The sequence below is a fragment of the Rhinopithecus bieti genome, unplaced genomic scaffold, assembly GCF_001698545.2.
Source record: "Rhinopithecus bieti isolate Rb0 unplaced genomic scaffold, ASM169854v2 scaffold_7580, whole genome shotgun sequence".
NCBI classification, from domain to species: Eukaryota; Metazoa; Chordata; class Mammalia; order Primates; family Cercopithecidae; genus Rhinopithecus; species Rhinopithecus bieti.
In genome coordinates this window covers 964911-979917 of record NW_016805470.1, presented here as the reverse complement: position 1 = coordinate 979917, position 15007 = coordinate 964911, and the positions used below count along the sequence as shown (strand labels likewise).

At 44.7% G+C, this 15007-nt stretch overlaps 1 protein-coding gene across 1 annotated transcript in view; it reads right to left on the bottom strand.

Moving 5' to 3' along the window:
• TMC2 (transmembrane channel like 2) overlaps positions 1-15007 on the bottom strand; it is a 124656-nt gene that overhangs the window by 45429 nt on the left and 64220 nt on the right. Inside the window, 4 exon segments of the mRNA XM_017872526.1 lie at positions 4253-4441; positions 9275-9422; positions 11590-11732; positions 14172-14270. Coding sequence (XP_017728015.1) covers positions 4253-4441; positions 9275-9422; positions 11590-11732; positions 14172-14270 — 579 coding nt within the window.

Genomic DNA, 15007 nt, shown 5'->3' with positions numbered 1-15007 from the left:
CCCGTCTCGGCCTCCCAAAGTGCTGGGATTACAGGCTTGAGCCACTGCGACCAAGACGTGTTCTTTAGTAAAGTTAATGGACTTTAAAGAAAAAGGAAAATAAATCTTGGCATGTAGGTAAAAGAAGCACGTCTATCATTTTGCCTTATTTTCTTGTATACCAGGTAACCTTTAACTTCTTTCTGGTCACTGACCTTTAATAATTATTTATGGAGTTCTTTGAGGCCTAGATATGTACATGCTGAATTAGAGGGGCTCTAAGCTTGGTTCTGCCAGGTGCCTGGTACACTACCATCTACAACGCTTCAAACCAAAGTCAAGGGCTGAGAGCCCCAGATACAAGTCTGCTTAGTGGAAGGTCTGAGGCCATAGGCTCTGGGGACAGCACCTTTTCCTTCTCTTTTCCACTTCCAGCCTAAACAGGAAGCTGCCCCCTCAGTAGTTACTGGAGGTGCGAGGAGGGTCAGATGAGGTTCACCCATACCTTGAATGCCTTAACTCCTGGGAGAGAGGTGGTGAGGTCAACTTAGGGAGATTTTCCCCTCCTCCTATTATGGAAAAGTCCTGGTTTGGAAACTTTGTCTCTTTGGACTTTATGGAATGAATCGTGTCTCCTCCTCCCCCTCCCACAAATTTGTATCTTGAAGCTGTAACTCTCAATGTGACTATTTGGAGATGGGGCCTTTAAGGAGGTAATTAAGGTTAAGTGAGGTCACAAGGGTGGGACCTAATCCAATAAGACTGGTGTTCTTCTAAGAAGAGGAAAAGACACCAGACATCTCTCTCTGTCTCCGTGCACATGCACAGAAGAAAGGTCACAGAAGGACACTGGGAGAAGACAGCCCCTGCAAGCCTCAGGAGAAAGCAAAGCTGCCAACTCCTTGATCTCGGACTTCCGGCCTCCAGAACGGTGAGCAAATACATTTCTGTTGTTTAAGCTACTCAGTCTGTGGTGCTTTGTTGTGGCAGCCTATGTGTTTTTCATTCCATACTCTCAACACTTTACTTCCAGGACACTTCTGACACCACATTTTTTCCCATACCAACCAATTTTCTGATACCAGCTGGGTAGCGTAAAATTCAATTCAATTAGGACACTAACCAGAGTGAGCACAGACTCCACAGGTGAAGGGCTCAATCCCACAAGGCTGCCCCCACTTTGGATGCCAATCACAAGTATTAGGTCGCCAGGTTACTGGCAACTTCTGTCTGATTTGGCTATAAAGCAGAGATTCTCACAACCCCTTTCTTGGGTTTGGTCATTTGCTAGAGTGAGCAAATCATTCAGGAAAACAATTTAATTACTAGATTATCTGTTTATCTCAAAGGATATAACTCAGGAATGGCCAGGTGGAAGCGATCTGTAGGATAAGGTATGGGCAAGGTGCTTGGAGCTTCCAGACCCTCTGGGCTTGCCAAACTCCACGTGTTCAGCAACCCATAAGCTCTTCAAACACTGCCCTTTGGGTTTTTATGGAGGCATCATTATGTAGTCATGATTGATTAAATCACTGGCCATTGGTGATCAACTTGACCTCAGCCCCTCTCCCCTCCTTGGAGGTGAGGGGATATGGCTGAAAGTTCCAATTTTCTTTTTTTTTTTTTTTTTTAAGACAGAGTCTCGCTCTGTTGCCCAGGCTGGAGTGCAGTGGCGTGATCTCAGCTCACTGCAAGCTCTGCCTCCCAGGTTCATGCCATTCTCCTGCCTCAGCCTCCCGAGTAGCTGGGACTACAGGCGCCTGCCACCTCGCCCGGCTAGTTTTTTGTATTTTTTTTTTAGTGGAGACAGGGTTTCACCGTGTTAGCCAGGATGGTCTCGATCTCCTGACCTCGTGATCCGCCCGTCTCAGCCTCCCAAAGTGCTGGGATTACAGGCGTGAGCCACCGTGCCCAGCCGAAAGCTCCAATTTTCTAATCACTGGTTCCCCTGGCAGCCAACCCACATGCAGAGGTTATCCAGGAGCTTCCAGCCACCAGTCATCTTACTGGCATACACAAAAACACTGATCACTCTAGAGATTCCAAGGGTTTTAGGGGCTGTGTGCCAGAAACTGGGAGCAGACCAATATATAATAAGAAATATATAATGATATCACAGTCCTAGCAAACTGATACATCATAATTTGTGATCCTAATGTCTCAAAATGGAGTCAGTCATGTCAAAAAGCATTAAGCCCATAGTGAAGTTGTTCCACCCCCTCTCAAAGTGATAAGCATGTATATAATGGACTGAGGTGATAAGTGAACACCTGCTGCTGCCTGGTATTTCCTGAAATGAACTGATAGAGAATGAAAGGTTGGCTGAGATAAAGAGAACAGACCCCTCTGGGAGGATCATAAAAGCAGCCAGGACCTGACCTTGTTCAAAAAGCCTTTGGAGGCTCTGCCCATGAGAACTCTGGAACCTTCTCCCGATTTTGGCATCGAGTGCTGGAAGCTCTGCAAGAGAGAAACAGCGATGCCTGCTTCTGCTGGCCAGTGCCTGAATGACTTCTGGATCCACTCGGCTCATCTGTTGATCTGGAGCCATCGTTGTGGTTTGTTACCTCCCTTTTATTACTGCCTGTGTGTTGAATATTAGTCGAGTGACTGATGGGGTATGAAGGCCTCGAAATAAATTGGGAATTCGAGAACTGCTAATTGGCCATTGTGAAACTTCCCAACTTAGGACAGAGTCACCACATCAAGGCTGCAGGAACCTAATTAACCCAACACAGGTTAAGACACTGGCCCTAGTGGGATGGAACTACAGCACAGGAACAAGTGTTTGAAAAGTCAGCATTTGCCTTCAGAGCATAAGAGACTTGGTACTGATACTCCCCTTACATTTCTGGTCACAGGCTTTCACTTAAAATTGGTCTTGGGGGTCTCTCACTGTGTTTTCAGATCCTCAGTGTTTTCAAGGTATGCTTTTTCTTTAAACCAGCATTTTTAGTGCTTTTAATTGGTTACTTGATCCAAATAACCTAGGCCACCCTTAGCAGAAACCACCGGCCCCATTCTTTTATTTTAAACCTTTCTGTGTCCCGGTGTTTTAGATGAGTTAATTATAAATAGCACATAGCTTTAACAGTTTTTGATCTAATTACTATTGTCTTCAAACTGTAGCATCAAATCCATTTACATCTATTAGAATCACTGATATATTTAGATTTAAATCTGATTTTGTGCTTTATATTTGTCCTCTTATCAATTCCATATTTCCTTTTTTATATCCTTTCTTGCTTTGTTGGGAGGAGATAGGCTGCCCTCTTTTTTTAAATAGCAGTTTGAATGCAAGATAAACTCTTATTATTAATTTCTCTAGCTCATGATTCTGTGGAGCAGCATTTTCTTTTTTTTAACTGGACTTAACTGGGTGTTCTTTTGTTGGCCTTACCTGCTGATAGCCGATGGCTCCATTCAAATATCTGGTGGTTTACTGGCTATTGGCCAGGGTGGGGAGATAGACCGTGTGTCTCATCATTCAGGAGGCTAGCCAGAGATTATTCACATGATGAAGGTGTGAGGGTTTCCAAAAGCAATAAAAGCAAGTCTCACTACACAAGCACTTTTCAAATCTCTGCACGTTTCATGGTTGCTATTGTTGCATTGGCTAAACCAACTCACATGACCAAGCTAAGGTGGATTCAAAAGATGGGGGACACAGATGATACCTCTTCATGAATGTGCAAAGGAAAGCAAAGAGATGTGCATAAAATGACAGGAAGAATTTGTAGCCATTTTCACAAATGATCACAGATGTCAAATTCCCAAAAGAGGTTTATGGATTCTATGTTATCACTATAAAACCTTAATGCGTTTTATGGTGGAGCTTGATGAGAAAACTCACTCTATCAGATATTAAGACATAGTGTAAATGCATAGTATATCAGTTTCTTATTTGTGCAGGAATAGACAAATAGGAATAGAAAAGAGAGCCCAGAATCACACCGATGCATTAATAAGCACTTGATTTATGACGTAAGGAACTGCAAAGCTGTGAGGAAAGGATCACCTCGTTAGTAATTGGTGTTGCACAGTTGGCTATCCAGTTGCTAATCCAGTTTTCTAGTTGTAAAACCAGTTCCAAAACCTAATAACAGGTGACTTTTGTTCAGGCTATTCATGCTATTTGACTGGAAAGGGATGTAATTTCACTTATTAAAACAAGCCTATAATCCAGACTTTCAATAAATCAAATGAATGGCATAGGAACCAGTGATTTCAGTATTTGCCATCAACCTTCACTTCATCAGAGATGTGTTCTTACCTCATTCCTTTCATACCAGCTAACATTCTGCATTTTGGAGAATTGCTGGGATCGCTTCACCACAAAGTAAATGAGGTACCCACTTCCACACAAACAGCAGATGATGAGAAAGTTGGCCAGGACACGAAGAAATCTTGTCAGATGGATATTTTCTTCTTTGTTACTCTCTTGTTCATCCACTATTGATTCCTTAATGTGTGAAAATGAGATGTGCATAAATGTCAGGCCAGAAATGCCAGAACCATGGCTGTTGGGTCCCTGAAAATAGTACTTTCTATATTTCCAGAAATGAAATAATACAGAGGAGATGATGTAATGCCCTGTGCCCTATGGAGAATTATTTTCTGTAAAAAATACGTTTGTTGTTATTGCTATTCCAGTACATATAAGAAAAACTTAGATTTCTTAAATAGTCACTATGAGTCAGACATGGTACTTTCCATGCATTGTCCCTCTTTTTTTCTTTTTTGAGACGGAGTTTTGCTCTTGTTGCCCAGGTGGGAGTGCAATGGCACAATCTCGGCTCACCACCTCCTGGGTTCAAGTGATTCTTCTGCCTCCGCCTCCCGAGTAGCTGGGATTATAGGCATGTGCCACCACACCCAGCTAATTTTATATTTTTAGCAGAGATGGGGTTTCTCCATGTTGGTCAGACCAGTCTTGATCTCCCGATCTCAGGTGATCTGCCTGCCTCAGTTTCCCAAGCTGCTGGGATTACAGGCATGAGCCACTGTGCCCGGCCGCATCGTGCCTCTTAATCCCAGCAACAAACCAGTAGAATAGTTACTGTTATTGCCCGTATTACAGACCCTAAGGCCCAGAGAGATTTCAGTAACTGATTGGGACTACATTAAGTCTATAGGTCAAATAGATTCCAACTGAATCTTAAAATATTGAGTCTTCTAATCAAGGGTTGGCAAACTCATTCTATGAAAAGCTAGATAGTATTTTTGGTTTGCTGGTCATATGGTCTCTCACACAACCACTCAACCATTGTGGCATGAAAGCAACCATAGACAAGATGTAAATACATTCGAATGCTTTGTTTTGATAAAATTTTATTTGTAAAAGTAGGCAGTAGGCTGGATTTGGCCTGTGGGCCATAGTTTGCCAACCTCTGTTCTAATCCATCAGCATAGCATATCTTCCATTTACTTAGGGTTTCTTAATTTCTTTCAGCATTATTTTATACCTTTGGTGTAATGGTCTTGTACATTATTTTGGCTAAATTTATACTTAGGAATTTTATGTTTTTTTTGGATACTATTATCAATAGAATTTAAACTTTTTTTCTTTTTTCTTTCTCTCTTAAGACAGAGTCTCGCTGTGTCGCCTAGGCTGGAGTGCATGGCATGATCTCGGCTCACTGCAACCTCTGCCTCCTATGTTCAAGCGATTCTTCTGCCTCAGTCTCCTGAGTAGCTGGAATTACAGATGCCCACCACTACACCCGGCTATTTTTTGTATCTTTAGTACAGGCAGGTTTTCTCTATGTTGTCCAGGCTGGTCTCGAACTCTTGACTTCAGGTGATCCACCTGTCTCAGCCTCCCAATGTGCGGGGATTACAGGTATGAGCCACTGTGCCTGGCCTTAAACTAATTTTCTAATTGTTTTCTGTTAGTATATAAAAATTGATTTTTGATTATTAAACTTGTGCCCTAGACACAGAGAGTAAGTGGTAGAACCAGGATGAAAAATGAACTCTCCCAGACCCCAAAGTCTTAATTCACAGAATTTTCACCTCTATTCTGTTATACAAGTATATTATATCTCTTTTAATAAACTCACAAAAGAAGTCATTTTACTTCTCACATGTTCAAAGTGTTTCAAAGACATTAATCTTCTTTGTCCCTTTCTCACAGTCCTGGAGGAAAAGTCGAAGCCCCCAATCACCCCTACCCTGGCTTTGGATGGAAGTGGCCATAAGCCCCCCATTGCTGTAAGAAGAAGGAGAGGAGACAGAGTCAGCACCCTGCTCCATGCACTACAAAGCCCACCAGGCTCTAGGCTGGGAAACCCATGCTGTGAGTTGCTGAGCTCAAGCCCTTTTCCTAGTGGGTATCCCTGCCATCTGCAGGCATCAGTCAGTGGACAGCAGGAAGGAATTCAAGAGAGGAGAGGGACAAAGAAAAGAGAACAAAGCACAGTTGCAGTGTAAATGTGAGCTTCGCTAGGGCCTGGGGGAAACTGATCAGACAGGAGAAATATTGAGCCATAAAGAACTTGACATGGGAGCTGGATGCAGTGGCTCACACCTATAATCCCAGTGCTTTGGGAGGTCAAGGAGGGAGGATTGCTTGATGCCAGGAATTTGAGACCAGCCTGGGCAACATAGTGAAAGACCCCATCTCTACAAAAAATGAAAAATTTAACTGAGCACGGCACTCCAGCCGGAGTGAGACCTTGTCTCCAAAAATAAATAAATAATAAATAAATAAATAAATTTGATTAAAGAAGAAAAAGGAAGAACTTGGAATGGTTTTTACAATCACAGGGGCAAAGTACAATGTGCAGTGCTTCAGCATTACATCTTTGGCCTTCATTCATTTGCTTCCCAGCTGGATGGTTATTTTATATGAGCTATAGTTCTATAGGCCTCCTCAAACCTCTCTTCTAAAGAAATTATTTGTATGTGGATTGAAAGAAACATAGGGTTAATTTCATCTTTTTTTTTAACATCTCATTCATTCATTCATTCATTCATTCATTCATTTTGAGCCAGAGTCTCACTCTGTCACTCAGACTGGAATGCAGTGGTGCGATCTTGGCTCACCACAACTTCTGCCTTTTGGATTCAAGTGATTCTCTTGCCTCAGCCTCCCGAGTAGCTGGGATTGGCAGGTGGATCATTTGAGGTCAGGAGTTCGAGACCAGCCTGGCGAAAATGGTAAAACCCCACCTCTACTAAAATACTTTTTTTTTTTAATATGCAAACCCAACCACTCAATTATACATATGCTTCAACTGCAGCTTAGAACCCTGCAATAGTCCTTTATTTATCATGCACCCTCAGAAGGGTTTTTCTGCTTTGTTGTACTTTTTTTTGGACAGGTACACACAGGAAACTTTCTGGCTCTTTCATAATCTCATGGAACTGTGTTTTGTTTTGTTTTCAGAACGCCCTATGCCTGTTTTTATACCAGTCACATAAATAAACAACACCCAGTCTCACTGGACAATGATGGAAACTTTGTCAGCAGCACTTCATATATATATTTTAAAAATCTCTTGTTAAGAAAATAAATTGTGATTTTAAAGTAGAGACATGGGCCGGGCACGGTGACTCACACTTGTAATCCCAGCACTTTGGGAGGCCGAGGTGGGCAGATCACTTGAGGTCAGGAATTTGAGACCAGCCTGGCCAACGTGGTGAAACCATGACTCTACTAAAAATTAAAAAAAATTAGCCGGGCGTGGTGGCGTGCACTGTAATCCCAGCTACTCAAGAGGCTGAAGCAGGAGAATCACTTGAACCCGGGAGCCGGAGGTTGCAGTGAACTGAGATTTTGCCACTACACTCCAGCCTGGGTGACAGAGCGACACTCTGTCTCAATAAATAAATAAATAAAGTAGAGGCAAGGTCTGTGAAGGAACCCTCTCAGTCAGAACCCTACACACTTGCAAAGGTTTGCCCACCTCAGCCCCTGTAGGACTGATCTGCGCAGACCATATTGCTAGCCTTCCATCACCAAGCTTTCACTCTGTCTCCCTTTCTCTCTCTTTGTTATTTTCCAACTACCAAGTTCAAATTCTTTTTTTTTTTTTTTTTTTTTAATTTCAACAGTTTTCTGGGAGAACAGGTGGTGTTTGGTTACATGAATAAGTTGTTCAGTGGTGATTTCTGAGATTTTGGTGCAGCCATCAGGGTTGATTTCTTTATTCCCACACCTCCAAACCAGGATTCTCAACTCTTTCTGGGTATTTTAATCCCTTGGGGGGTTTTTTTTTTTTTTTTTTGAGACGGAGTCTCGCTCTGTCACCCAGGCTGGAGTGCTGTGGCCGGATCTCAGCTCACTGCAAGCTCCGCCTCCCGGGTTCACGCCATTCTTCTGTCTCAGCCTCCCGGGTAGCTGGGACTACAGGCGCCACCACGTCCGTCGCCCGGCTAGTTTTTTGTAGTTTTTAGTAGAGACGGGGTTTCACCGTGTTAGCCAGGATGGTCTCGATCTCCTGACCTCGTGATCCGCCCGTCTCGGCCTCCCAAAGTGCTGGGATTACAGGCTTGAGCCACTGCGCCCGGCCTACTTGGGGAGCTTTTGAAAAATCAATGTCAGGACCCCACTCCAAGCCAGTTATATCAGAGTCTCTGTTAGTGGATCCCAGGAGATCTTTTAAGCTCCTTGGGTGATTGTAGTATGCAGAAAAGGTTGAGAAATGCTTTCCCCAAATGCGTCCTTCCACTTATTCCAGCAGAAAGGTGTTTCATGTAGAAACAGGCAGCACCAGGTCTCAGCATCCAGGATACTCTGTCGTATTAAGAAACAGACAGGCTGGGTGTGGTGGCTCATGTCTGTAATCCCAGCACTTTGGGAGGTGAGGAAGGGCGGATCACTTGACGTCAGGAGTTCAAGACCAGCCTGGTCAACATGGTGAAACCCCATCTCTACTAAAAATACACACACACACACAAGATTAGCTGGCCATGGTGGCAGGCACCTGTAGTCCCAGCTACTTGGGAGGCTGAGGCAGGAGCATCGCTTAAGCCCAGGAGGCAGAGGTTGTAGTGTGCTGAGAGCACACCACTGCACTCCAGCCTGGGCAATGGGAGAGAGACACTGTAAAAAAAAAAAAAAAGAAAGAAAGAAAGAAAAGAAACAGGCAGTGGGTACCAGCCACAAGCATTCTTACTTAAGGGCTTGAAGCCAAGAGCATTCTTACTTACTGGGCTCACATTTCTGGGAAGGCTCTTGCCACAAATTATTTGAGGACCTTATTTTCTGTGTCCCAGCTGGGAGAAGTCTCTCAATGATCAAAGGGTCCTAGAGTTCCCCCGGAAGTGGGAACTGCCCTGGGGTGACTACCTTGAAGCTGGTGGTGATGGAAGCATATTTGTTGTCAGCTGTCTCTGAATTCCCGATCAGGTAGTCCCAGCTGGTGAACATCTTGAAGCTGAATGTGAAGTTGTCACTCTCCCCTTCGCCTGTGCTTCCTTGGGTATTGCTGGCCATCCTGTAGGGCACACAGGACTGTTGCAACGTCTGCCCTCTTTCTGCTGTGTCACCCCCAGGGAACCTTGGCCTAAGCCAGTCTTGGACACAGGTAACAGATGAACAGGTAGCTGACATTCAGCGACAAAACAAGCCAGGCAGGGACTTGAACCAAGACAGCTTTTAGGATAGCCAGGGCACCTTTCCCCACAAATTCAGAGTCCCCTGCAAGCACACATGGTGTCAGTTAGGTAATAAAAGGCCTGCAGGAGACAGGACACGTGACCATGTTTTCTTCCCTATACCTAATTTCCTGTGGCTTGACTCACCTGCAAATGCAGTTTGAGAACCCTTTACTGGGAGTCTATTCTCAAACAGGAGCATTCCCTTCTATGCCATCTATTTGCTTGGATAGAACATATATATATATATATATATTTCTGATATAAAATGCAAAACCCACTGAGGTGGCTGGTGCTATTTTGTTGTGCTACTTTTTTTTTTTTTTTTTTTTTTTTGGTAACAGGCTCTATCACCCAGGCTGGAGTGCAGTGGCCTGATCTTGGCTCACTGCAGCCTCCGCCTCCCAGGTTCAAGCGATTCTCCTGTCTCAGCCTCCTGAGTAGCTGGGATTACAAGCACCTACCACGACACCTGGCTAATTTTTTTGTATTTTTGGTAGAGATGGGGTTTTGCCATGTTGCCAGGCTGGTCTTGAATTCCTGACCTCAGGTGATCTGCCTGCCTCGGCCTCCCAAAGTACTGGGATTACAAGTGTGATTACAACCGGCCCAGGACTACTTTTAATTTCAAAACCATCAATTACTTTTGCACCATCCTAATACAATCAGGTCATATATCCTTTTCTTAAGCAAGTTTGGCTGAAAGCACTTTGGACCTTCCTATTTCATCCTACCTGTCTTCAACCTATGCTCCCTAGAGTTTGACCCTGTGGGAATCACAGAATTCCAAGCAGGTGTGCTGTAAGATACGGGGAGGGGTTTGTCATCTTCCCTAATATGTTGGCTTTCTGGATTTGCTGTTCCACAGGACTTAGTTAGCTTTTTTGGTTTGTCACAAAAACATTCCATATTTCTATACTTATCTGGGATGAGAACAGGGAAAAAGCAACAACATGAGGGCTAAGAATAAAAGCACGCCTGTCTCCTTGTTCTTTTCCTTTTGCCTGATAGCGCTGTGCAGTCAGAGATCACCCAGTGGTCACTGTCGGGTGATGGGCAGGGCCTTGTGAACAGCAGCATTTCCGCCTGAGACCATGTGGTAGAAAGCCAAGCCCCGCGTCCCCATTGCCCTTTCAGGGGCTCTACCCAGGCTTCACTCTACCCAGAGCTCCACTCCTCTCCTGGAGACTCAGCCACCCACACTCTTTTGGGAGAAGCGACTCCTCATGTCTGTGCTGAAGGGAGAATGGACCCAGGTGGATAGGTTTGTGTAGGAGACAGTGCCTTCCACCCCGCAACCCCCAGCCACAGCTGATGGGGTCCCCTGATTCTGAAGAAGGATCAATCCATGGGCTGGGCCACGTTTTTTTCTTCAGAGAATATGAATTAAGTGTTACAGACATACTAAAAGGCCACTTCTGACCACAGAGACAAGTAAAGTTGGGGCCAGAGAGGCCACCATGGTTAATCATTGCCACATACGTTTATTTAGTATAAGTTTATTGGTTGTATCTTTCTATATGCCAGCCTTGGTTCTGACACACAAGCTAGAGTTTGGAGGAGCAGAAGAGTTTTGTGGAGGAAGCTGAGCTCTGGAGAAAAGCAGAAACAGGCCTGACAAACCTCCAGCCCTACCTTACCAGGTACTATGCTCCCTCTCAAGCCACACTGGCCTTTTGGCAGTTTGGGGCAAACACTAGGCTAATTGCTGCCTCAGGGTCTTTGCACATGCTCTTCTTTTGTCTAAAATGCTGCTCCCCAGAATTTCAGCATGGCTGGTGTTCTCAGCCTCATTCAAAGGGGTAGTTTCAATCCTATTTCCCAGAACATCCCACATGACCTGGTTCATGTCTTTCATACCACAAATTATAATATACATATGCTTTCTGTGTTCATTTCCTGTTTTCTCTCTGAATGCCCCACCAGAAGGGAGGTAGGCATAGAGTGGCCAGGGGAGTGAGCTGTAGCTGTGAAGTCAAAGCCTGTGGATGAGACAGTCATACTTACGATCGAATAACAATCATCAGGCTGTAGCCGAACACGCTGACCCCCACCATAAAGTAAGCCATAGGCAGCCGGTACCTCAGCCACCCGATGGTCCTCTGGTTGTTGTAGTAGCCATAGAAGAGTGCAGAGTACTTGATATAGCCCTGGGGACAGCAAAGCCAAATGCTCTGGGTTGATAAGCTCAGAGCTGGTGGTCACCAGACACGTCCATTCTACCAGGGATTTCTTTCTCAGAGTCTTAACCGAGTCTAAGGGGCCAAAGGAAGAGTTCTAGATGTGCTTGTTTTTCCCTTCACCTCCTCCAGTAGCTCCAGAGCCCCTCCATGTCTCCCCTTCTTTCTCTTCTTCATTCTCTCTGTTTCCTCATTACACAGAGTACATGGAGACATGGGAGGGAGAGGAGAGTGTTGTTAACATTTGGGATACAATCAGGGATGGGGGTTGGGGCTGTGGCTCACGTCTATAATCCCAGCACTTTGGGAGGCTGAAGTGGGCAGATCACTTGAGGCCAAGAGTTCATGACCAACCTGGCCAATGTGGCGAAACCTCATCTCTACTAAAAATACAAAAATTTGCCAGGTGTGATAGCCGGTGCCTGTAATCTCAGCTACTTGGGAGGCTGAGGCAGGAGAATCACTTGAACCTGGGAGGTGGAGGTTGCAGTGAGTAGAGATCATGCCCCCGTACTCCAACCTAGGCAACCGAGGGAGACTCTGTCTTAAAAAACAAAACAAAAAAAGAATAAAGGAATCCTTAGTAATAGTATAGTTGGGAACCCCTGTTCCAAATAACTTTCTGAAGGGTCTCCAATCTGACTTTGAGAGTGAAGGATGGCAGCAGCAATGACTTGCTGTGGGAGGCACTACAACCATGCCTCCCAGCCTTAGCAAGCCCTTGGAGCTGCAGACTAAGCCTCTAGAGGCATGGGGGTGTGAAGTTCACAAAGGAGGGAAGAGTGCTGCAGACAGAGGGCCATAAGCAAAGGCAGAGAGGCAGTGACAGTGTGTGATGCATGCAGGGACTTCCCCAAAGCTCGGTGGCATTGGGGCACTAAAGTGTGAGGTCTTACATGGACATGGGACTGGAGAGGTAGGGAGCAGCCTGGTCATGAACAGTTCTTTTGTAAACCCAATTAAGAACACTGGCTTTTATTCTGTTGGGAATGAGAATCAATGAAAATTTGAGGTAGGGGAGTGACAGGGTCAGATCTGCATTTAATAAAGATCACTCCAGCAACAAAGGGAATGGAAATTTTAGGAGCTAAGCCAAGGCAGGGAGGAGAGGTAGATGATTGTGACAGTAGTCCCGGTAAAGTGAGGACATTATTCAAAGTGAAGGTAAAAGACATGGAAAAAAGCATTTTGCCTAATGATGGGATCCTATTTGATTAAAGCACTGGTTTTTCAATAATTAAGTCCACTGTTTCACACTTACACACGCAATCTTTAGGCCTTACAATCACAAATGGAAGTTCATTGGTACGTTGGCAATAGCACCTTGAAATCCCGAAGGATGAAAAACTCCATGGCTTTTTCTTACTCAGTCCAGATATTCGTTGATTTTCTTCCTCCTCAGATATTCACTGATTCCCATTCCCAAATGGAATGAAAGCCAAGGTTCTTAATTGGTGATATGGTTTGGCTCTGTGTCCCCACCCAAATCACATCTTGAATTGTAATCTCCAGATGTTGAGAGAGGGACCTGGTGGGAGGTGATTGGATCATGGGGGCAGTTTCCCCCATGCTGTTCTCATGATAATGAGGGAGTTCTGGTGAGATCCGGTTGTTCTAATAAGTGTCTGGCATTTCCCCTGCACTCTCTCTCTTCTGCTGCCATGTAAGAAGCACCTTGCTTCCCCTTTGTCTTTCACCATGATTGCAAGTTTCTTGAGGCCTCCCCAGCCATGTGGAACTGTGAGTCAATTAAAACCCTTTATTTATAAATTACCCAGTCTCAGGTAGTAGTCTGAAAATGAACTAATACAATTGGGTTTGCAAAATATTTAAGAAATACTTAGTAGGTAGGCTCAGATTTAGTGGTTGGTTGGATGGCAGTGGGGGGTGGTTGGTGAGGAAGAGGGAGAAGTGTGGGATGATTTTCAGGCTTCAGACATGGATGATTGGATGAATGGTGATTCCAGTAAAGGAGATGGGAAAAAGAGATGTGGATTTTGGCTGGATAGGCGTTGCATTTGAAGAGCAAGTAGGACATTCAGTTGAAGATGTCATGGGAAACTTGGGGGAAGCCTGGAGTGGAGATAGATCTGGGGTCTTAATGTGGGAATGAGGAAAGAAAACCATACTGTGAGATCACCTTGCAGAGACCTGGCAGACAGAGAGGCGCAGTGGCCGCATGGGGAGCCCACATCCATCAGAGTGTGGCTGGAGAGAGCAGTGCATGAAGGAGACCCGGGAGGACTGTGCAGAGACATGGTTTGCAAGCTCATTTAGCTTAGTGCTGGGATCCTCTTTTATTAAAGCAATGGTTTTTCAATAATTACATGCACTATTTCTTACTTATCCATGCAATCTTTAGGCTTTATAATCACAAATGGAAGTTCATTGGCATGTTGACAATAGTACCTCAAAATCCCAAAGGACAGAAAAATCCATGGCCTTTTCTTCCTCAGCCCGAGGCACTGTCTTTCTGGGAATACTCCCATAGGGCATGCCCATCAGTACCTTGTGCAGAAACACAATGACACAAGTATGAGTGGAGGAAATACAAACACACAGAGACATTCATATACTGGGGTAAATGCTTTCCTTCTCAGAGTGGGCCACACCTGTTTTCTTCTTTTTTATGTACTTATTAATTTAATTTGTTTTTTTTTTTGAGATGGAGTTTCACTCTTGTCACCCAGGTTGGAGTGCAGTGGCACAGTCTCAGCTCACTGCAACCTCCACCTCCCAGGTTCACATATCCTGCCTCAGCCTCCAGAGTAGCTGGGATTACAGGTGCCTGCCAACACGCCTGGCTAATTTTTGTGTTTTTAGTAGAGACAGGGTTTCACCATGTTGGCCAGGCTGATCTTAGACCCCTGACCTCAGGTCATCCACCCACCTTGGCTTCCCAAAGTGCTGGGATTACAGGCATGAACTGCTGAGCCCGGCCCTATTTTCTTCTTTAAATAACATTGATCGCATTCTCGATTTTAAGAGTAACACACACTCATTGTAAAAGATGTGAAAAAGTACAGAAGAGTGTTTCTTTTCTTTTCTTTTCTTTTCTTTTTTTTTTGAGACAGGTTCTCACTTCATCACCTAGGCTAGAGTGCAGTGGCTCCATCTCGGCTCACTGCAACAACCTCTGCCTCCCTGGCTCAAGTGATCCTCCCACATCAGCCTCCCGAGTAACGGGAACTACAGGTGTGTACCCCCACGCTCAGCTAACTTTTTTTTTTTTTTTTTTTTTTTTT